We start from the raw sequence: 24054 nt of genomic DNA on the forward strand, positions 1-24054 counted from the left end.
AGATTGCAGCATCAAATTACTAAATTCAAGTTTATAAACTAATATCAGTATTGTTCCCAAGGTGATGAATGTCCAGAATTCGCTTTTCACTCACTGGCTCAATCACTGCAGGTTCTCCTTTTTCCCCCTTCTGACCCAGAGCAGCACCACCACCCAACTGCAAACATATAACAGAGGTTAGACACAACAAATGATAGATAGACCCACAGAACTATAGATAACATAGAGAGAACAGACAGACAGACAGACAGACAGATAGACGGATGGATGGATGGATGGATGGATGGATGGATGGATGGATGGATAGATAGATAGATAGATAGATAGATAGATAGATAGATAGATAGATAGATAGATAGATAGATAGATAGATAGATAGATAGATAGATAGATAGATAGATAGATAGATAGATAGATAGATAGATAGAATCTAAATTCTTAATTTGATAACACTTTATTTTAAGGACCAATTCTCACTATTAATTAGTTACATATTAGCATGCATAGCATATTGGCTGTTTATTAGTACTTATAAAACACACATTAATGATTTATTCTGCATGACCAAATTTTAGATCCCTCAATTCAACCCCATTCCTAAACTTAATAACTATTACTAACTATTAAGTTTAGTTTATTGAAGCAAACGTCATAGTTAATAGTGAGAATTGGTCCCCAAACTAAAGTGTGACCCTAAATTCAGAACGTTTATCTCTCTGAGATTAACAAGATGGAAAGTGTGTAACCAGCAATGTAACGGACAGGATCTGATGCCGTCAAACCTTAGCTCATGTGGGCTCTAAGATACAGGCACTGGAGTTTTTGACGGAGGGGAAGTATGAGCTTCTTAAAAGGGTGGAGAAAGGTGTGTCTGGACAGACAGCTGGGTCTGTGGTATGGGGTAATTGCCATATCCCGGGGCGATATGGGAGATAAGGTGCTGACAGTCAGAGAGTTCAAACCACAGTTGGTATGAGAGAGTGCATGTAAGTGATCTGTGAATCTATATGATCGATGTGATCTGTCATACACAGAGATGGGAGTGAGAGAAAACCAATACGGACAAGAGGAAGAAGTGCAGTGCAGATTAGTATAAACCAACACACCAAACAGAAAAAATGATTGGACCCCATGCAAAATAGTGCACTACAAAGCCAACAATGCATGCTAGATTCCCATATCCAACAGTCTGAGTGCTGGATGACACCCTCATTTGGGGGTCAATACTTACATCCGACGTCACTTCTGTTTCAGCGATGTCGGTTTCGGCAGCAACCCCTGGCCCGAAACTGTCCTCGTAATTGGACGTAGGATTTGGAGCCACATTGCCAAACTCATCATACGCCCCATACTCATATTGATTTTTGCCAGTCACATCATATTCCTTAAGATCATACTCCTTAAAGTCATACGCATCCACTCCGACAGGGTCTGCGGTGCCGCTTGGCAGCGCGGCTTCTGGGGCAGTGGTTGGATCCAGACCAGCTTGGGCCGTCTCAGTGACATAATCACCGAAAACTTCCTCTTCCACAGCCTTATTATACCCAAGCAATGCGACCGGGTGGAGGGGAAGGGAGTTCGAGCAACGGAGGGAAGATGGATGTTAGTTAAGCAGTCAAAGCAAATACTACTGTATCTAATGCAAAGCAGGAGCGAAATTATTTGCTTGAGAAAAATATTTATTAAGAATACTTTATAATTTTTGGGCAGCAACAAGATAACACTTCTTAGTCCCATTTAGTGGAAATATATCAGATGATTTAATTTGGATTCAAGGATTTGGATAAATGGTGAAATGAGAATTTAATGTGCAAATTAATCTGGTTAAATAAATCACAACATTATACAAGTTTCAATGGACAGATACTGTAGAATCAGTAATACACATTTATAATGTGATCTCATAGAAATACTGTTCCACGCAAATTTGATTTTGAAAAGTATATTGCAACACTTACTGTAAAACATTTCTAAATCTGTTCAAATTTTGGGGGCATTTGTGTGTGTTATTTGCAGAGGGACAAATAAAGTGTTAACTTTATAATTAAAAAGGCATTATTTTTTACATATTTAATAATCACACATACAAGTCTATGATAGACTTCAGGATTTTTCTGTCTTTTTCCCACAATAAACATAATGTTAAAGTTAAATTATGTTTAGAGGTGAAAAAAGAAGACAGAAATAAATGACATAAGTCTGAAATAACACTACCATGTTTACAAATACACAAATAATGCATTAATGATGTGATCAAATGCAGGAACAGATCAAATTGTAAAAGTCTGACTTTGCATTTGATCACAACAGCCAAGATTTATGGTATGCTTTAGTACATAACCATAAAAAATAGTCAAGGAACACCAGTTTTATTTCAATACTGAAAACATTAGACATTTCTAACTGCATTTAATTTGAGAAAGGACACACCTACACTTATAATGTGTCTTTAATATCCAACATAAACTTACTGTAGAACTACCCTGAAAATACATCTATATGGCTGTGAAAGAGTGCAATTCTGTTGAATATAGTTCTGATAACTAGAGCCAGAACTATTCAACCAGAATACATCTGGGACGAATGGTATTATGTTTTGTTTCTTTATCAAAGGTCCACATATTTGGGTCACTTGTGAACCGTTTTGTAATGGGACGTGCTATCTTCTCAATGATAGTTAGGGCTAGAAAAATGGCAACCAATCAACATTTAAGCAACCAATTCCAAAACTTAAGCCAAAAAGACAAACATATATCATTTTCACTTAGCTGTGTGATCAATTCACTGCTTTAAATTTGGATCGGATAGTTAAACATTCATAAATTTCTGATTTGTCTTAAATCCAGCATTAAATATCATTGATATCCACAACAGAAAGCTGAAATGACAGAACAGTAACCAGCTGCATGTCAATCCACTGAGAAATATCTACTTGATATTCAAGGCATGTTCAAAGTTTCAGATTGGAAAACATCACAGGAAGTGGATTGGCTAAATTTAGAACTTGCTGGTTTTATTGTGAATATCAGCTTTATGTTGTTAGATTAAAGCGTTCCCTTGTGGTGTCAAAAAACACAGAACAATTGCCATGAATTGTTTTGTTTTTGTCATTTCCAATCAAATACTTCCTCATCACACTTGCTCCTGGATTTTTCCCCATTCTTTCCCACATTTTATTTGTCCTATCATCATAATATATAATCAAATGATTACCTGGTTTGGTCCAGTGGTTGCGACAGGAGACTGAGTTTTGGAAGCATCTACTGTTCCGTAGTCAAGTTCACTGTCTGTATAGTACTCCCCATCTACATTGTTAGGCTATAGCAGTTTCAAAGTGAGAAGAAAAGAAGAAGAAGATAAGAAAGGAGGAATTAACACAGTTCAAGCAGTTCCACAAGAGTTACAGGCTGGATCCTCGAGGACTGCACCTAGAGAAATGGGGCGGACGGTGCGCTCAGACTAGCATCAGAGATTTCCCTCACCGAAAGAGAGATCTTGATGGGTTCTGACATGAGCTACGCTTGTACTATTACCCCTAGAATGGCTTGTCTTGGTGACGGTGGCTGGTATCCATATCTCTTCTTCTTAGGTGCTAACTTTTTAGCCTGTTTTGGCTCCTGGTACTTATAGGGTTTGGAAAAAGATTTAGGGGACTTTCTCATCCTCTTCGTTTTCATGGAGACACTACGCTTCACTCTCTGGAAGAAGGTTATGGTGAAGGGAAAAAGACACAACACATCAAAATATTTGTGTTAGAAGATAAATTGGTTCACATTTTTTTCAAACATGGCTTACTTAGCTTAATAATAACTAATAACCTATAATACTAATAACTAATAATAGGGGTGCACCGAAATTTCGGCCGCCGAAAATTTTCGGCCGAAATGGCATTATCGGTTTCGGGCCGAAATAAAAAAAACAGCCGAAAACGTAAACTGAAAATGAATGTCACCCACCCCTCCCATCCGTGAGCAAGCGCTTAGGTTTCACTCACGGTCGAGCTGTTATCACGCGTCTGCCTATCAAAGATTAAGCATGTCAAAGGGCTGTCACAATCAAAAAAAGCTTGTCACAAAAGCTGCACAATCCATCGGACCAACCAACACAAGTTTCGAAAACGAAAACAGGGAATAGAGATCGGGATCGTTGCGTCACGTTGCAATGCATTGTGGGAATCGCGGTACGGAAGTAGATGTACTGTATAGTACGCATTAGGTAATGTTGGTCATTCGGTCATTAATTTTGATTATTTTTGGGAAAATGGTTCAGTATTGCTGTATTGTGAACTGCTGTAATCGGTCTCATGATCGACAGGGCAAATGCCTCGTGAATCATATTAGTTTTCATCATTTTCCTACTTGGAAAAAAAACACAAGGTGTCTGAAATCACCAAGAGGCATCAGATGGCTTGGATCGCCGCTGTACGGAGGAAAACCATCACCTTCGATAATATTATAATACATAGTTATGATGAGACATGTTGTGTATGGTCTCTCTCTCTCTCTCTTTCTCTCTCTCTCACACACACACACACACATTACGTTTTCTCTAGTTTTTGGCCAGTAAGGGAGTCAGTTTAGTGTCTGTATTTTTTGTTTAAAAAATTTATTTTGACCCAATCCTGAACTTAATTTGCTTTTTGATATTTTTGTGCTGACTGTATTTACAAATTTGAACAACTTGTTTAAAAATAAATAAATAAAAAAACTGGAACGAACTTCAAAATAGGAAGTTAAGCGTCTTGTTTTGGTAAACGGTGTGTTGTGTCTGAGGTGAATGTTCGTCAATATACCAGATTACAGAACTACCGGATGAAAACAGTGGATTTTTGCACGTATGACAGGTGAGTAATTACTCCTGAAGTGTAACAAACCCGCATAGACAAGCTTCATAGCTCGCAGAATCTGAGAAGTGTGTGTGTGTCACCACTGATGCTTGGTTAATGTTAACATTTCCTTAGTGAGAACGATTGTTTTCTCCACGTTTAATTTGCAGATCCATTTGTGAACTGCAGGTGAGCCTCCAGTGACTTAAAATTTTTTAATTGATCGGAGGTGTAAGCGCTCACTCCACAGACCCGGTAGGAGAAATTATCAGGGAAACTGAGGCTTGGTAAACTTTCATCTGTTCATAGGGATCGATTCCGCCTACAACCTCTTTTTTTTAAGTAGCGTTGTTTGGCTTCATTATTAAGTTTGTCCGTATAGGTATAGGCAACTTTTTTTGTCACGTTCTATAACTTTTTCTGGAGACCGGCTATTATCTTATTACAAACCGGCTTTGCGTTGCCTCTAAAATGGCCGCCGTTACCCACAATGCACCATTCCATGACGTCTACGCCCGAGCTCTATAGATTTTAACGGCCTTCTCTCGGAGCGCGTCCAGCTCGTCACTATACGCTGCAGGTTCTGACAACTGCAGGTTCTGACACACACACACACACACACAGAGCCTATTAGTGCATAATATCAATGTAGCCTTCAGTAATGTTTTTCATTGATGTTATGGCAGTCCACATTGCTGACTTGTGCGCGTCTCAAGCGCCCTCTTTACGTTCGCCCTAATGCCTGTTTAGTTGTCGGTGGATTTGCCTATATTTGGCGTTGAAAAACGGATCAACGCCAAATATAGGCAATTTACTAACGATTCAATGAACACTTTGCCTATGTCTCAAAAATCAAACAGGATTTTTTTTTCACAAAAGTGACAGCCCTATACGAGAGGACAACAAAGTTGCAATATGTAACATTTGTTCTGCAAAAATCTCCAAAATTGTGGATTTTTTTTGCACAATTTTTAAAAAACTATTTTATTTGATGGAACATAAAACTTGAAGAATAATTATTATTTATATCTATTGTAAAAAATATTTTATGTTTTGTTATGTAACTGTTAATAAAAGTTTGATTATTATATTGTGATTTTTCAATTCAGATCCATTAAATCCAAGCAATATATATATACGTTTTTAAAAGAAGCCATTTTCGGCTTCAGTTTCGGTTTTCGGCCAAGTGCATCCTAAATATTCGGTTTCGGTTTCGGCGCAGAATTTTCATTTCGGTGCATCACTAACTAATAAAGAATAGGATAATACACTATCCTTCAAAAGTTTGGTCAGTTTTTATTCATTTAAAAAAAACTTATCAAAAGTAACTTTTAGGTTGTATTAAAAAACAATTTCAGACAAATGTTGTTCTTTTGAACTTTCATCAAAGGTTTACACAAAAATATTAAACATCAACCATTTTCTAATCTAAAGGATCATGTGACACCGAAGACTGAAGTAATGGCTGGTGAAAATTCAAATCACATTAAAAATATATATAAAAATAACTAACAGTTAATCTAAAATGTAATAAAATTTCACAATATTACTGTTTTTACTGTATTTTTGATCAAATTAAATTCAAATGCAGCACAACAGACTTTAAAAAACATTTTAAAAAAATGACCAACTTACAGTGTAAATCTATCATGGATATTGAGTAGTCAAATATGTTGTTCTGATACCATAACTGAGATGATTTCAGGCTTGCTTCAAAAACGGTCACCCTCAAACTTAAAGCAACACATGTTTGATAAAATGGACACCATTTTTTTTTTCATTAAAGTGTTAAGAGTTTACATAAACATGGACAGACAACATACACTACATGGGCAAAAGTATGTGAACTGCTACAGTAATTTATGGGCCTGGCTATTGAAGCTAACAGGTGCTTAAAATCTAGCATACAGCCATATAATCTCCTTAAACAAACATTTCCAGTGGTATAGGGCGTACCAAAGTGCTAACATCGCAGGACAACAGTGTGGAAGAACATGACTGGCCCAGACAAAGCCCACACCACATACTTTAGCCCATGTAATTTATACAGGTCAAGGAAAAGGGGCGGGGCCACCCCATGATTGACATAACAAACACTTCACATATTTCCTACTTTTACCTGCGGCTCAGAATATTCATCTGTGGCTGTGGGGGTCGCTCCCTCATAATAATCATATAAATCACCGTAATCGACAGCAGTTGTGTACTGCACACAGGGAGAGGATGAGAGAGAGGTTAGCAAAGCATACAAAATTCATGTAGAATGTAATCTACCCTTTGGTGTATTACATACTTTGATGATTAGATTGACTGTATAGGCTGTTTTATACAGTGCGGGTGATTAGAAACAGGTTTATCATATACAGCATATGATCATATTTTTTTTTTTTACTAAAGTAACCAATGTCAGAGTGCAATGTCATGATCAAAATGATCTAAACACCTAAAATGTTTGCGTTGCTCTCTACTGTGTGAGTTCAGCATGTATGAACATACTGCATTAATTACGTTAATGTATAACATGTGATGCACTTATCCTGATATACAGGTGGGTGTTTAAAACCCTATAAAAACTCCCTGCATGTCCGAAGCAGAGATAACAGCCATATGTTTTATGTGTAAAACCCCAGCTGGCTTCTAAAGCAAAGGCTGATTAAAAACTTAGATCTACAGAAAGATCTTCTTATTTCTAACAAGTTTTATTAGCTATAAACTTAGTGTGTCATGTATGAACTTATCCTGGGACGAGGGATTTTATACACACACCAAAATATTTACTGCACATCCAAAATGTAAAATTGGCATCATACATTGTATAGATGTTAATTGTTAAGTTTAGAATATTAAGTTAATATTAATACTTAAATTAGGTTAATATTGAGTCGGCCATTTAGGGTCAGTTTATGTAGCAGTTTTTCTATTTCTATTTCTTCACTGAAAGTAACGGCAGCAGGAAGGCCGATAAAGCCTCATCCATCAAACACAAGTATATGTTAATCTTAATACAGCATAAGAGCTCATAAAACAGCCACTGCGCTATGATCTAGCCCTCTTCCATGGCTGGTGATCAGTTAGTGTTCAGTAGGACACCGTTCAGCCAGGTCAAGGGTGATTTATGAGCAGAGCATCTCACACACAATTGCTAAGTCGAGATGCGAGAAAAAGGGTTATGGATTTCTCCCATACAGGAAATGAACCTCTCCTTGTTTTGGCAGGATTTACTAAATGACTTGCATGTGGCGTCTGTGTTTACAGGAATTGTCACAGAGGTCAAAAAGTGTCAAGGTGTGACTGACTTTTGACCTATTATGTTTATTATGTACTTTTATTCACCAAGAATGCATTAAATTGATCAAAAGTGATGATAAAGATCACATCAAATAAATCAAGTAAAAAATACTGTTCTTTCGAAACTTTCCAATCATCAAAGAATCCTGAAAAATCCAGGTTTCCTCAAAAAAAATATTATGCAGCACAACTGTTTTCAACACTGATAGTAAGAAATGTTTCTTGGGCACCAAATCAGCATTTTAGAATGATTTCTGAAGGATCATGTGACACTGAAGACTGCAGTAATGATACTGAAAATTCAGCTTTGCGTTAAAGGATTATATTTTAAAATGTATTATTTTGTATTTTGTAACTGTATTATTATATGTTATTATTTTAACTGTATATATATATATATATATATAAATTCTTTCCAACCCAAAATGTTTGAACAATAGTGTAAATTATATGGCATTATATTATGTAATACATATATCTTTTGTAATATGAGATCATTTTTTCCAGTGCCTATTTCTGACTGTGATGTGTTGCTTCTTTTATTTCTTATATAAAATAATAATACATAAAATATATGATAAAATTGTACTTTTCCATACTCTCTAAAAAAGTGCAACAACAATAATAATGCACCAAAGTATTTTAATTAAAAATGCAGTTTTGATTTGTGACATTTTTTGCCAACTAAATAATTCCTATACTTGAGTGTTATTTCATAGTTTTGATGACTTGTACCTTATCCTAACCTGTGGAAAACAACAATGAAGTTTGAATCTGTGTGTCCAGTTGTTGGACTGGTAGTGTCAAAAGTATCATCAACATGTCAGACTTCCAGAAACCTTTGGTCTACTGGATACTGCAGGAAAGACCATTTCCTCTACTGGTCAGAGCAAAAGGTCTATACTAACCTCCTCTCCGGGCTCCTGTGCTTGAAGGGTGTCCTTATGGGGGACGTCACAGTCTGGGCTGTAGTGTTCACAGTAGTCGTAAGCTGCTTTAGGGTCAGCCACAATCAGCAGTTGCTGGATGTCACCCTGAGGGGACGATTGACAGGAAGATACATGAGATACATGTGCCAAAAACACCTCTGTTATTAGTGCAGAGACACATACAAGTAACATATTTTCTTCATGCAAAAATAACAAACCCATCTTATCCTGGTTAGTCAAAACATAATAAAAATACCACTCTTATTCTGTAAGAAATGCATGCAATTTTGGAATTGCAAGGCACCATCCACTTTCACAATGAGGAAAGCAGGTCAGATGGTTCAGGAAATTGCTGCTTTATAAGCAGGTAAATAAAACATGTTTCATCATGAAACACCTGGTAATAGAAACTCACACAGTAAGCTTGCTCTCATATAAAATGCTGCCTGCCTAACAATGCTTATAGGCAACAATACATTAAACCTTCTGGGCAACAACACATTAAACACATGCATGGTCTTTCTTCCAAATGAGTGAAATCTGTTTCTCGAAATCTGTTGTGTCAATAGCATACATGCATTCTGCACTATAATCAACAACTGGATGATAAAAGACATAATTTACTTTATGAGGTTTTGATTTAAGTGATTACATTTGTGCATTTTAGGCCACATGTTTTTTTATGGACTCTAATTATCAGATCCAGATCTTTCTGTTCAAATGCTGGAGTGATTCAGAGTGACCTGGGTCTGTTACAAGGAACAACCATGACTTTAACAGTACAGTACAGTCCACGAGTAGAACTAGGGATGTGTTGGAACCTGAGAGGTCTTTCCTTGGCACTGTCACAAAGAGAGAGAGAGAGAGAGAGAGAGAGAGAGAGAGAGAGAGACTGTGCGATGTAGCAGCAAGGCAACCCCGAAAGATTAAAAAAAAAAACCCAGCAGGCTTGGACTTGTTAAGGACATGTGTGTGTCTGCATGTGTTTCTTTTAATTTTTGAAGAATATTCTGGCCTTATTTTCAATACAATGAAAGTTGATGAGAAGACCTTCACATTTTCAAGATTCACATTAACAAGTGTTTCAATTATCGACTTAAGTCACCTGATAGTTTTGTTTGAGGTAAAAGATGAAATTTAAGTCGCTGTTCATTGAAAATATTGACATCCACCCTTAATCTGAATTGAAAAGATGATGAAATAAATAGACTGTGGATGAATATCTAGTGAATCTTTTCGTCGCAGGTTTATAACACCATGAGTGATTAAATTAGCATTTTTGGATGAACTATCACGTTAAATATAACATTATCCTTCACTGTCTCATCTAAATCATCCACAATAATCAAAATTAATCAAATAACAATCAATATGATTACAGTTGCTGCAATGCCGTTTCAAGCCGTGTTTACATTGATCACCTGTTGCTCTACCAGACCATGAAAGCCAGGATTGGCCCCAAAAATCAGGCTTGGCATTACAGTCTGGTGCTAAGATGGAGGGAAAAACAGGGAGATCAAGCCAGTAGCTGAATAAAAGTGACACGTATTACCTCTTTGTCACCCACACACCTTTAACAACTCCCTGGACCCTGCAGAGCTTTTTTTGAGCAAAGTACGCATGAAATCCTCGTCTAAGACTAGAATCAATTCAAACAGACTCAAGAAAGATTAAGCCCACCCAGTGATTTACAGTAATGCAATTACATCTGACTTGTATAGAAGCTTGTTTCTGTCATGAAATAAAACATAAAAAAGGTCACTGCAATGTTTTTCCTCAAAATTGTGAGGAAACAACATGAACCAATAGCATCACTCAACAGCTTTTTGCTAATGACCCACGAGTCATTCGTAAACATCTCAGGTTTGTACTAAAAAGGTTGGTTGTCTTGAAGGCCCAGTGTGTGAAAAACTATTTAAGATGTAGACCCCCAGCATGAGCATACAGTAAACTGTTCAAATAGCAACGTAGCACAGTAGGAAACCTGCCATTAAGCACTGTAATGCCTCAGCTTTACAACATGAGAGAATTTAGTCAGTTTTCCTCAGTCATTTAATTGTACTTAACTGCTCTAATTACAGAACTGGAGATAGCCAGTGGTGGCGAACACCAAATCGGAAACAAAGGGAACAGTGAACTTTGATGTACCTGAGCCTAGAGCAGTGAATCAAGCGACCTGGCAACACACCCAACACTATTAGCTACAGTCAACGCTATTTCCTCACATAACAGACAATATAGTAATTAAGATAGCAACCTGGCCATTTAGGAAAAGAAACTTGGATGTGTTTCTGAACTGCCATTCAAAGTGTGTCTACAGCCAATGCAACAATTCATGCCTTTTGCCAAGCATTTTTGTTGGTTTAATAGATTTGGTAGGGGAGCAGAAGGTATGAGGAGCCCTGCTGGTTGAAGAAAGGTTCTTATTCATTACAGAAATGAGACATGTAGAACTAAGTATGGTAAAAATGAACACTATGCCATCTCATATCCTTTTTGTGGGCCACTATCCTGCAAATAACACATTGTACACTTTCAAACTCTGCAAAATCAAAGGATTCTTTAAAGGCCCTACAAAGCGTTGATTCATTCAAGGCTAGTAAGAGATGTCGCTCCTATGGGTCTGACCAGGTATTTCCTCCATATTTCCCAAAATACACTTCAGAAGTAGCCTTACAGTGGGAACAGGCGTAGCGTTCACACTCTCAGACAGAGAACTCTCTGTTTTCAACTATACAAATCCCAAATGACACGCCAAATCTAAATACTGGGCATACCTCTCTCTCTCTCTCTCTCTTTCTCTCTGTCTATATATATACATATACATATAAATGCTGATTTAAACAGAGGTAAAAAAAAAAAAAACTGAATTACATTTTGACAACCTTCTTAACATTTGACTGCTTTTATGTCCAAAAGCCCAATAAATCTACTGAAAATATTACATTGCAAAAAAATTACATAAATAAAAATAGATTTTATGGCCACAAAATAAGAATTGATTTCTACAATTTATCAATTCCCTACTATGTTTTGTTTATGTGTGTCCTCATTTTTGTTAAATGATGGTAATGACTTAAACAAACTAATAAGATGGGAATCATTTATTAATTTGTGGCCAAATTATCTTCCTTTTTTTTGGTGTGTGTTGGGGGGGTCATCTGTGGAGCTCTATAGATATTAAATATTGAGTTTTAAATTGGCATATTAGTTGTTCAATTAACTATGAATTGGTTAGTAATTCACATGGTCACATTCATAATATGGCCCAAATTCATAGTTAATTTTGAGAACTAATGTGACAATGTCATCACGCTAACAACAAGAAGTAATTAAAATTACTTGCATTAAAGGAATTTCAACAACAATATGGGGCAACAAGACATCGCTCCCATTCCCCACTAAGTTCGCTCTCCATCACATGGGTAAACACACACCCAAACCCTCCTCCTTACCAAGACGCAAAGCATTTCAATATCACCTGTCATTTGGCCCATTGTACTAAATTATTTACAGCTTTAACTCATTTTGACCTTGCACATTCCACACTGCTTCAATTGTGACTTTTAAGTGAACAAACGCACATATAACACTGTGAATCAGCAGTTACCTTCCAGACACAAGCTACACTTTTGCACCAAAAACTATCAAACAGATGTGATGAAAAGTGCAGAAAGAAGTTGCTAAGCAAATCTATTTATATATGTCATAGATTATCATAACACACATGACTGTGTTCATGACTGTGAAAATATTTGAATAGTTTTCATGAATTAGTAGTTTTCTGCTCTAATCGAGATGATGTCAGGGCTGCTGACTCTCCTTTAAACCTGTAATTTGCCATGTCTGCTAATTAATATTTGGCCTAGAGTTCAGGTCTGAAATAAATATGCCACCCCTTCGGTTTTTATACAGTGCAAAGTACTTGGCAAAGAAAGTTCTACACTTTTTTTCTGATGCTTTTCAGTCATTAAATATAATGGATTTGTGCTGGACAAATTATCCATATTTTGCTCAATTATCCACACTTTTCAATACTTTAAAACACCAAACAATACTCAGGTTCTTCTTTTATGATGATGCACATACAGTAGTTTACTGTACAGAATTTACAACATTAACCATGTTGAATGAAAGCCTCGGCTGAGCAATCTGTTAATGAAGAGGACTCTTCTGGCTTTGTGTAGCTTTAATTACAAGGTGAAAGAAGCCTTCAAACAGGAAGCAAGGGAAAACCCGACAACTTAAAGGTAAACAGTGACACAAGGCTTGTCTGTCTTATACTAAGCAAGCTCATGTCCAGAGGGACAAATTTTCACCTCTGCCATTACGGAAGTTATCTCCGATAGTAGTCAAATCTAAAGAATGTGGACACAGCCTTATTCTCATAGTCTTTAAAACAACATAAGTGCATGTATTGCTAAAGTGGAAATTAGCAACAAAGGCCAAATTAGGCTACAGTGAACAAAGACTCCACATACCATAATGTTACATAAAAAGATGCTTACGACAGGTTTCCATAGAGATCTTTCTCATGGAGCTATAAAAGACAATAATGAATGGGATGCTAAGGCAAATAGCTAGCTTGTGGCAAACAATGCAAAGACCTACACAGCATCCCACAAACTCTAGTTTGAACTACACAGTTGTTTAACCCTCAGAAACTCATGAAATTGCAGAGTCTTTGAAATTAGGCTACTTGCTAATTTCGCAACTGCAAATTTAAACAGGCAGTCACCACATTTAGCATGACTTTAGCATGCTGGGACGCTCAGAATGTAGATCTATTCCTGATGCTGAAAAACAAACAAAACAAGCTTAGCTAGGGCGTGATTCCTAAAAGCAACTATGGCAGCAAGTTCTGTCATAGCCAATAGTTCAGTGGAATTAGCGACCATAAGCTAACAATGCTTTTGGGAAACAGACACCTGGTTGGCTGGTTTTAGCTGGCTGGTTTTAGAGGGGGTTTGACAACTTCTTTAGGTGGTCACAATGGTTTTAGCAGGTCAGGCTGGGAGACCAGCTGACTAACCATCTGAACACTAGCTTGATCAGGCTGGATGACCAGCTTGACCAGTTTAAACCAGCTAAGACAGCTGGGACACTGTTACAATGATACAAGTGAATAAAATAGGTATTTAAAAGGATAGTCCACACAAAAAATTAAATTGTCATCATTTACTCACCCGAATGTCTTTCTTTGTTCTGTGCATGAACATAAAAGAAGAAATTTTGAAGACCAACCAGCTAACCAAACTGTTTCAGTTCCCATTTACTTGCATTATATGGACAAAAAGTACAATGGACGTTCTTCAAAATATCTTCTTTTGTGTTTTACAGAAAAAAGTCCTACAGGCTTGTTACAACATGAGGGTTAAATTATAGGGATAAATTATGTTTACATTCATCCGAATTGTAATTTTTCACTATCACTTTAACCGACTGTGTTGAAATTTCACTGAAGTGAGTTTCTGAGGGTTAAATACTTTAGATGTGATGTATACTTTAGATACTTTAGATGTGATGCGTGCATGCAGGCCCATTTAATCTACTAGATGGACAAATGGAAATACCATCTTATCCGCATTCCGAAACTTCTCAGCAGGACCTTTTTTGTTTTGTTTTTTGTATTTACAGGGCTGTTTATTTCTCCCCCATGCTAGTTTTATTTGTCATTAAATGAGCTGAAAAAAAGTATGTGTAGACCCGCGGAGCTTAATTATAAATTAAGCTCTAGTTTGCTCTTCTGTTCTCAAATGAACAGATGTTGTTCTAATAATATTAGATGCATTAAATACACGTCAGTTTATGCTTGATCACACCATCAGGCCGACACCAGTGTAGTGCATTAATGCAATGACTACAGCTTTACCTCAAACGCTTCCTCATCCAGGATCCTGGTTCCAAAAACGGTTATACCACTGGTGTCAATTCCAGCATGGTCACTCCTGCCCAAGGGCTTTGTCAGTTTCTTCTTGCAGTCAACAATGATGGTCACGGTCTTCTTCTCAACACTGATGCCTACACGATGCCATCTGCGATGAACAGGAGGAGTAGGTAATTACAATCCCAGCAAATGGTTAAAGGCCTCCACACGTGAGACGCGCCTTACTTTAAAACCTTAGACAATTTGCTTTCATTCTTGAGATATAACATTCCTGAGTGGACCACATTCCAGCCTTCAAACTTTGGCCTTGTTTAACACTGGATTAAACTCATTAAACTCTAGACCAAATCCCCTCTGTGAGTTATTCAGCATGACAGACACCGTGAACATTGTAAAAAGTGTGTGTCAGGAAGGTATGACTGAGAAATTGAACTGTAGAGTCAAAACACTGAGCTGCGGAAGGAAATTGTTGTACAGGTTTGCAGTAAGAAGCCACAGCAAGATTTCAAAGGCGTATCAATAGCACCCACAAGGGTGATCAATTTCCCATAATCCACTTCATTAGAAAGAAAAACCTTTATTCTGGCCCGTGTCTTTAATGTACTTGGCAAACTTGAACCGAGACAAGCTTTACTGTGTCTGGAGACCAACATTTCTAGATAATTTAGCTGCTAACAGAATACAATTTACATAGTTAAGAGCGATTATGTGAATGATTTATAGATGTGTGACAGTGTAAAACCACAATATCGCACCTTTAGGCATTAAAACATCCTGGGAATATTCTAGAACTTTAGTTTTAACCCCTGGACTCACCACATGCAATGATTTAAAGTCACACAATTTCACATTAAAAAATGACCCATTTTCCCAAAGGACATACTGCGCTGTCTTTCCAATTGCCATTCTCATGAATTATGCTGACAACACACTGTAGCACTTTCTGATTATAATGCTGTAAACAACCCATTTAACACAAATTCTTTTCAGATTCTTTATACAAGATCACATTTCCATCATGGCCAACTTTAATTTTTATGTCTCTGAGGAAGATAAACCACAAAAGCATATGAAAGTTATATTAAAATGGTGATAGCTAATCTGTTTAGCTGTACAAAGGATTTTTGAAAGCCACTTTTAACTCTAATTCTTCCTGCATGAGGGAACTGGAATGACAGAATTAGCCCATTTGGTTTATTTAACCTCAAATCCTCGTCAGCACTATAATCAACATAAGCACTATAATCCCTCATGGAAATATTGCTGTTTTTACAGCAAAACACCCCACTAAACTGATACCTACAATAAATCCTGTTAAAATCTAATATGACAAAGCACGTCCATTGCTGTCAATTCATTTTAGTGCTTGGGGATTTCAAATTAAGTCTAAATGGGTATCAGGACAATAAAAAGCATTTGAAATGTTTAATGCACATTTTAATACAATCACTATTTTCTAAGGAAGCATTTTTCCATCTTAGACCATAAAAAAATTATAGTTCAAAAAAGTAATATTCATAATTGCGACTATTTTTTACAGCTGTTACTTTATATATTGCAATTTGACCTTGTTTATCTCATAATTGTTACTTTGTTTCTCATAAATGTGACTCTGTATCTCATAATGTGACTTTTGTCTTGTAATTGTGACATCATCACTCACAATTTTGACCTTAACTTTATAGTACATCTCAGGTGCATTTCTTTCGTATAACTGTGGCTTTATGACTCATAACTGTGACTATATTTCACAATGTGACTTTTTATCTAAAAATTCTTAATTTGTTTATCAAAAACTCGACTTTATGTCTCAATGTGACTTTTTTTTTGTAATTGTGACTTTGTTTCACAACTATTCCAATGTATCTTATAATGTGACTTTTGTTTCATAATTGTTATTGTATTTCTCGAAAATTTGACTTTATATATCATAATGTGATTTTGATGAAATGTTACTTAATTTCTAGCAACTGTGTTTTGATTATATTGACTTTTTCCTCTTGTAATTGTGATTATTTTTTTCTCACGACAATGTCTTTATCTCACAATATAACCTGTTTATATACATTTGAATTTATATTTCACAATGTGAAAATATAAATTTCACATTGTGAAATAATGACATCATCAGGAAGCTCTTACCAACATTAAGATATATTTCCATAAATATATCTTAATGTTGGTAAGAGCTTCCTGATGATGTTATTCAAGAGGTTAATTTCTGAGGTCATGCATCTACTCCAATGGATCCAACTGTACATCTTTCTAAAATAACAGTACCCCGAAAGATCACTGCCGAGGTCAGATCACCTACGGCCCTGTCTGCTTCACTCCATCAGTCCAGAGTCACAATGAGATCTCCTCTGGCTCGCCTCAATGAAGAAACCACACATAACTAATGCTTCAACAGACACCTGAAATTCTGATTTGTCTACTTGTTAACTCTCGTCAACCGAAATGACTCTAAAACAGAAATATCTTCCTCCACATTTGATCGCTCAGGACTACTGTGTAAAACTCCAGCCTGGCAACAAATGACTTCCTGCTGAGGACTGACCTCTGTCTGACCTCTGTCTGGAGTCAGTCTCATTCTCTGTCTCTGAGGATGGATCTAAACAGCCTTAAAAAGGCTGCTGTACATTCAGCTTCGTGCTTTGTGACTTACTTTCCGTCGGCCAGGTTGAGGGAGCGGAACAGCGGGTAATCCTCCGGGGCAGGCTTGCCTGTCTGATCCTCGTACAGGAAGACAGGTGAGCGGCCCACTTCCACGCCTAGTTGCTGGACGCCTTTCTCGTTGTAGATGGACAAAAGGAAGGATTGGATTCCAGCTTTGGGCTTGATGGTGGTTAGGATGGAAAAGTCTTCAGGGAACACACCATCTAGAACACAGCACAGACAGAAAACAAGCTCACTGAAGGGTTCACTGGGTTTTTGAAGTCTATCCAAACAGCTAATTGCAATCTTAGAACTGGAAACATAATTGAGGACTAGAAGTGCCACTTAAAAACTAAATAAAGGAATGAATTGAGTATTACAAAAATACATAAATACTCATTTAACTAAAAAAAAGGCCATTAATGGCACAAAATGAGAAAAACGTTGAAATAAGATTTGATATTTTATTTATCAGACCTTTAATATCCAGCTAAATTGGGGTGATGCAAGAAACTTGATAATAAACACCAGATACATGGCATTATATAGACTGAACAGATATTAACAAGTAATAAACATGCATCTGTTTTCCACCATATAAAGAAACATCTGCAACTTTATAACCTTGTTCCGATTACATAATGCATCTCAAACCTATCCTAAAAACTCAGAGGACTTAAAGTATGGTACACATTTTGTATGGGGTATTTTTATTGGGGTTCATTGATTATTATTTTTTTATTTGTACATACATGAGCAGCTTGGATATTCTTCAGTACATCTTCTTTTGTGTTGCCCGAAAGTAAGAAAGTAATTTTGAATGACACAAGGCTGTGTAAATGATGACAGAATTAACATTTTTGAGTGAACTATCGCTTTAAAAAATTCTGTTCATTTCTTATGCAACTAAGCAGACAAGCCATGCTGTGGTCAAGAGATTTCAGCCAAGTTCTCCTGCCGCTTAACAAAACAAGCGTCTGAGTGAAACATGGCCCTGCACAATCAGGGATGGCATCTGCTGTCAAAAGACTTGGCAACCACAACAAAGGGCACATTTAAATGTAGGGAGGATATGGAGACATGTTCATGGGGTTCAGCTTACCTGGGAAAAGCTGCTTGGTTGGGGCACTGATCTGGGCATTCTTGCCTATTTTGTAGGCCGTGTCCGGCTGTGATGCTCTTCGGTTTGTGCAAAATCCTGAAGTTTTCTGTACTCCTTCTGGGACAGTGGGAAATTCTAATACTTCTAGGACATCCACAGGTTCTGCTGTATGGGGGAAAAAAATACACAAAAATGTTAACAAATAAATAAGGAGAAATCCATTCAATGTTTACTAGATAACCTTTTTATAATAATACATTTAAATGTATATACATATATATACATATATATATATATATATATATATATATATATATATTAAATATTGAAGTAGAGAAACTGAGAAATGTGTTTTTATAATTTTAACTTAAACTTAGAATTACACTAGTTTATTTTAAATAATAATTTAGGATCAAATTCTAGGATCAAATTTAAAAAGTATCTAAAATTTTAAAGATTTTGCTGCTTATATTTAATTTAATGATTACCTATGAAGTTTCTCTAATTGGTATTAAAGCCCTATAATAGGTTGTGGATGGTAAGTTTAATAAAAAATGCACAGTCAAATTAACCAACCTATGACCAGAGAGAGTGTATCACATTTAACATTGATTTTTGACCCATAACCACAAAAAATAAGCCAATATTTGAAATTCAATTTTTTTTTACTTGGCTATGCGACCAAACTCACATCATTGGTTCTTCCTATGAGATCTGATCCTTGTAAACTCTATGGATGATACTTCAGCAACAGCTGGGTTAAGTAAACTTGAACAAACGGTTTCATTATTGTAAACGAAGCAAGATGAAAGACAAACACTGTTCACCCCGGATCACCCAAGAACTCAAAACCTTAGAAAGCACCATTGAGAAGAGTTTCTTCATGATTCATTGTGAATGTATGGCACATGTTTGGCCGTTGGGTGTTATCCAGAGACTACCAACAGTGCCATATGTGTCTTCTGGGACTTGAGTGAATCTTTGGCATCTACCACATAAAACTGAACACTCAAACCGCCAAAAATAAAGGGCTACTATACGTCACAAAAGGCTGGACTCATCCGAGGGAGGTCTAAAATGCTGTAATAAAAACGCTGAGGCATTCTCACTGTGAAGAAAACATTTACCACCCCATTTAAATCTATAAAAGGCAAAGCTGGTGAACCATTCTTCTGCAGGTTCTTTGTGCTGAATGAAAAGATTCCACACTATACCTCAAACTCAACCAATACAATGACAGAGCTGAGAAGGAGAGTTGTTGTGAGGGAGTCGTTCTCCACAGCCTCAGGCCTCATATATTCCAGATGTGGTGCTGCAGCCCGAGTCTGACCTTTTGCCATGCAAGTACCAAAGAAAAATGTCAATACTCCTAAATCCTTCAGAAACCCAACTGAGAATGTGCCATCATTAGGAGAGTGCAGCTGATGACCTAGTGTGATTTTAACCAGACTGCTATGCAAGCACACACGCTGATCTTTTTCACTTTCTTTGCATTAGACAGACTGGTGTTGGTGTTTGTGTGTGTGGGAGAGAAGGTTGATTAGACATTGAGTGTGAATGTAGAAGGAGGTACTAACCGAGAGAGAGAGAGAGTTGCACATCATCAAGATCATGAACCTGCCATCATTTGATTCTACCGAACACTCATGAGTGGGAGGGGCTTTTACTTTCATTAAGAAAGTCACTGTTATGGTAACAGGATGACACAAATGTAGAGTTAAAATAACAGATAGCCCAATGGATACGTTTTCATAGGGTCCAGAGAAATGCATTTAGAATATTCTTCAAATTTCCTTTTTTAGGGTGATATTAAATAGAAGAAGCTGGGGACCTTTTTACCTGCTGCTCCTTGAGACTCTAATAATGAATTCAGGCAGAATCACTCTCTCTCTTTTTCATCCTCTATCTCTCTCTCTCCCTCCCTCCCTCCCCCTTCTCTTCTCACTCTCCCCTCTTTGACACATGTGTGCCACTTGAACAAGACCGCATTATGCCACAGGCTTTCTGAGAGGCAACCTCACTGACGGAATTTTTTGGGAAATTTTTTTTTTCCCCATGACCCCCCCCCCCTTCATGACTGTAGAGAAACATCAAAGAACAATAAAGCCTTTCAACCATCTGCCTCCCAATACTGTTCTGTTCACCTCATATTCCAGTATTAAAGGGACAGTTCAGATACTTTTGTTACAGATAGTCTCCCTCATGTTGTTCCAAACCCTTTCTTTCTTGAGTGGAGCACTTAAGAAGCAGAATGGAGGTGGAAGAGGACCTGATATAGACAGCTATAGACAACATAGAGACTAAGTTTATGCTCATGGAACAACACTTTAATTGTATGGAAAAGAATAGCTCATTTTGTGTTCCAGGAAACAAAAAAAAAGTCTCACAGGTTTTGAACAACATGAGATTAAGCCAGTGATGATGGATTGTTCTGGAACTTTTAATCGGAAGAACAGCATGCAATTATGTTACATCAAAATGTTTGAAAAAAACTGACTGAACCACATTTCTAGCCTACAAACATGCATAGAGTTTCATCACAAAAGCATGACTCGTGAATGCAGCCCAAATTCTCTTGAGACCTGGTTGGCAACGTCTACAATAAAAGTAAGCAAAGATTTCTGAAATGTGTGCATTGTCTGAAGGAATGCACATCTGAGGTTCCTCAGCCTGAGGGGCTGAGAAAACATGTCAGTACACTGCCAGCTCAGGAGGGCATCCTACAGAAATGCCTACAGTAGGGATGTATCGCTCAGTTTTGGAAGTCAAATGAGATTAATACATTTTGAGATTCATCATCAGCTTTGATAGACAAAAGAGGGTTATTAAGCTCGGATCGCTTACACATTTTAGTCATATTCAAGCAGTCTTAGGAAATGTGGTAAATGAGAACAATGGCTCTCTATTATCTTATTTACACCTGTCATTTCCGAACAACATAAATGCCTACTTTAATTTGGTAAGGACCTTTGTTCCTGTAAGGCTGAGCGAGACCTATCATAAGGCCAGGCTGGGGCCCCTGAATGGCTCCAGGTCCTTTTAAGCTTCTAAAATAATAGGGATGAGCAGAGAGGACAGTCATCATATAACGGGAAGGCACTAAGTGAAGAACCATTTCCACTGGGAAACTCATCGTGAAGACTGGGAGACATGGGAGTCACAGTGTTGCAAAAGCCCCTGCTTGGGCTTCAGTGGAACTAGGGTTGAATGGCGAAAGGGTGATTTTGTGATCTATGCTAATTCATTACCCAGTGGAAATTGTGGTGCTTAAAGCACTTTGACTCAAAAATGCTAAAAAGTATATAGGATATGTAAATAATATATATTACTGTAAACTATACATATGTATCTATTCATAATCAAATTACTTTTTACACTTATGATCAGTAAATCAGTCACGCCCATTGTAAATTGGACCTCATAGGTCTCATTTTAATATAAATCAAATTCCTATCAGAATTAATGATTTTTAAATTTAAAACTAGAACACTAGAACACTGAAGTCTTGTGAGTATACATTAGTATATCAATTACTGGCAATCAAAATGTAGCTCTATTTGAATACACACAATTAAGCTCACAATCCCATCCCTAAAATCACACCATTCAAGCAGATACTTTACATTTTCTTTCCCTAAATGTAAGGCATGGATGTAAAACCCTGAGGAACTGCACCCTGCTAACCATGTCCACACACACCTAATGGACCACAGGTTCAAACAAAGAGCTTTGTTCCCCAGAAGTAAATCCTAAAGTGTCTCTCTATGACACTCTCTTGACACATTCCCCCTCTCCACCCTCCCATAGAGTTTATTAGACTAGAAAATATGCAGAGAAAAAAAAATGCATGTCTTTTTAAATAAAAGATTAGGAATATGCAAATTAAATGGACAGATGGTGAACAAACCAAGTCATGCGCAAAGACTGCTTGTCGGTAAACAGGTTGATACTTTCACTACTAACTGCTTCAAAGTATAGGATCAGACAATTTTTGTTTAACACTTTGATCATGATCCAAAGTGTAGGTTTGTTATGCACAGTGTATGTATGTAGTCTAAATGTAAAGCCTGAATTAACTTTATCTGTTATATGTGCATAAAATTGCATTATTAAATGTTAGATCGTTGAATGCTCTGTGGGGGAACTATTGGTTTTATTTTAACGAACTCCACAGACTCTTCTTCATTTTAAAAATTAAACATTTTTTATATATACTTCTTGGGCACTGGTAATATTGTATCTTGCAGCACACACACATATACGGGATGCAGATCTGCGATCACCTGTCTGAATCAAACGCGTAAAAATCCGCAGGCGCAAAAGCGCATCGCCTATCTGACAGTCCCTACAACTTCATCAAAAGTTTGGAAGTCTATCTTTCCTTACCTGCTCTGACATTTGGAGCCTGCAGAACCAGGACGAGGGAAACTGTGATGAATTTGAAAACAGTGGAATCCAAAAGCCACCTTTTCGTTTTCCACATTGGGGACCACCTTGGCCTCTCCATGGTCAGGCGCCCACAAATGTGCACAAAACCCGGGGCGACCTCTGCTAATTTGAAAATGATGTCCCTTCTACAATCCCAAATGTGCCCGATCTGCTCTAAACAGCCATAGATGAAGGGTATTATGTCTCGCCGGGCCCCCTTCGATCCTCCTTTCCTTGCGCCCAGCCTTCAGACTGAAGGGATTCGGGCTTTAATCAAAATGAGACGGGGAGCGCTCGATCGCCTCACCGTCAAGAGGGCTGGACCCAGTCCCTGAATTACAGGAAAATGACAAGGAAAAAATACCCCGATTAGCAAATCACGGGGCTTAAAGTTGGCTAGGGATCCACCCATCAGTTTTCCTAAGCCTCCCCTGGTCGCCCTCTTGCGCGTCCCCCCATGAAAACCGGTAGAAATTCCCCTGGAGTAGCCTGGGAATGAGAGAGAGAGAGAGAGAGAGAGAGAGAGAGAGAGAGAGAGAGAGAGAGAGAGAGAGAGAGAGAGAGCATGCAAGCAATTCCAAATGTTTGTTAGGTTAGGGCATATTATGCATTTTGGCATTACAAACAAAACAGTGCAGAACAAAACTAACGTGTATATATATATATATATAATCTCAACATTGGTGATTTGGTCAGTTGTATTATTGTATTTTGTATGAATAGATTTTTTTAGTTCTTGGCTTTTTAAGAGACTGGACACGAACATGGAAATGTTTGACCGCTTATTGCAGCGACTGACCAATCATAATCAAGTATTCCAGAACGCTGTTTAATGATGTTTGCGGATGATTCCATCAGTAAGTTTTTACATTTGCGTTAACTTTGGGTGGAACCTACTTCAAATTACACACTTTTTAATGTCAGTAAGCAGGACAAAAGG

General features: G+C 37.3%; 1 protein-coding gene across 5 annotated transcripts in view; it reads right to left on the reverse strand.

Annotated features, from left to right (window-relative positions):
• Positions 1-23544, reverse strand: part of LOC132116223 (collagen alpha-1(XI) chain-like) — a 66958-nt gene extending 43414 nt beyond the window's left edge. Inside the window, exons 1-9 of one of the 5 annotated variants that reach the window (XM_059524934.1) lie at positions 23073-23544; positions 18687-18851; positions 17595-17808; positions 14915-15077; positions 9022-9147; positions 6945-7031; positions 3214-3318; positions 1232-1534; positions 95-157 (exon numbers count right to left, since the gene is read on the reverse strand). In XM_059524934.1, coding sequence (XP_059380917.1) covers positions 95-157; positions 1232-1534; positions 3214-3318; positions 6945-7031; positions 9022-9147; positions 14915-15077; positions 17595-17808; positions 18687-18851; positions 23073-23193 — 1347 coding nt within the window. In that variant the 5' untranslated portion in view covers positions 23194-23544. Of the gene's footprint in view, positions 1-94; positions 158-1231; positions 1535-3213; positions 3319-3533; positions 3699-6944; positions 7032-9021; positions 9148-14914; positions 15078-17594; positions 17809-18686; positions 18852-23072 lie in introns of all 5 variants that reach the window. The other 4 variants (XM_059524935.1, XM_059524937.1, XM_059524936.1 and 1 more) reach the window with 4 other exon arrangements.
• Positions 23545-24054: the final 510 nt, after the last annotated feature.

This window comes from Carassius carassius, chromosome 35 (genome assembly GCF_963082965.1).
Source record: "Carassius carassius chromosome 35, fCarCar2.1, whole genome shotgun sequence".
Taxonomy (NCBI): domain Eukaryota; kingdom Metazoa; phylum Chordata; class Actinopteri; order Cypriniformes; family Cyprinidae; genus Carassius; species Carassius carassius.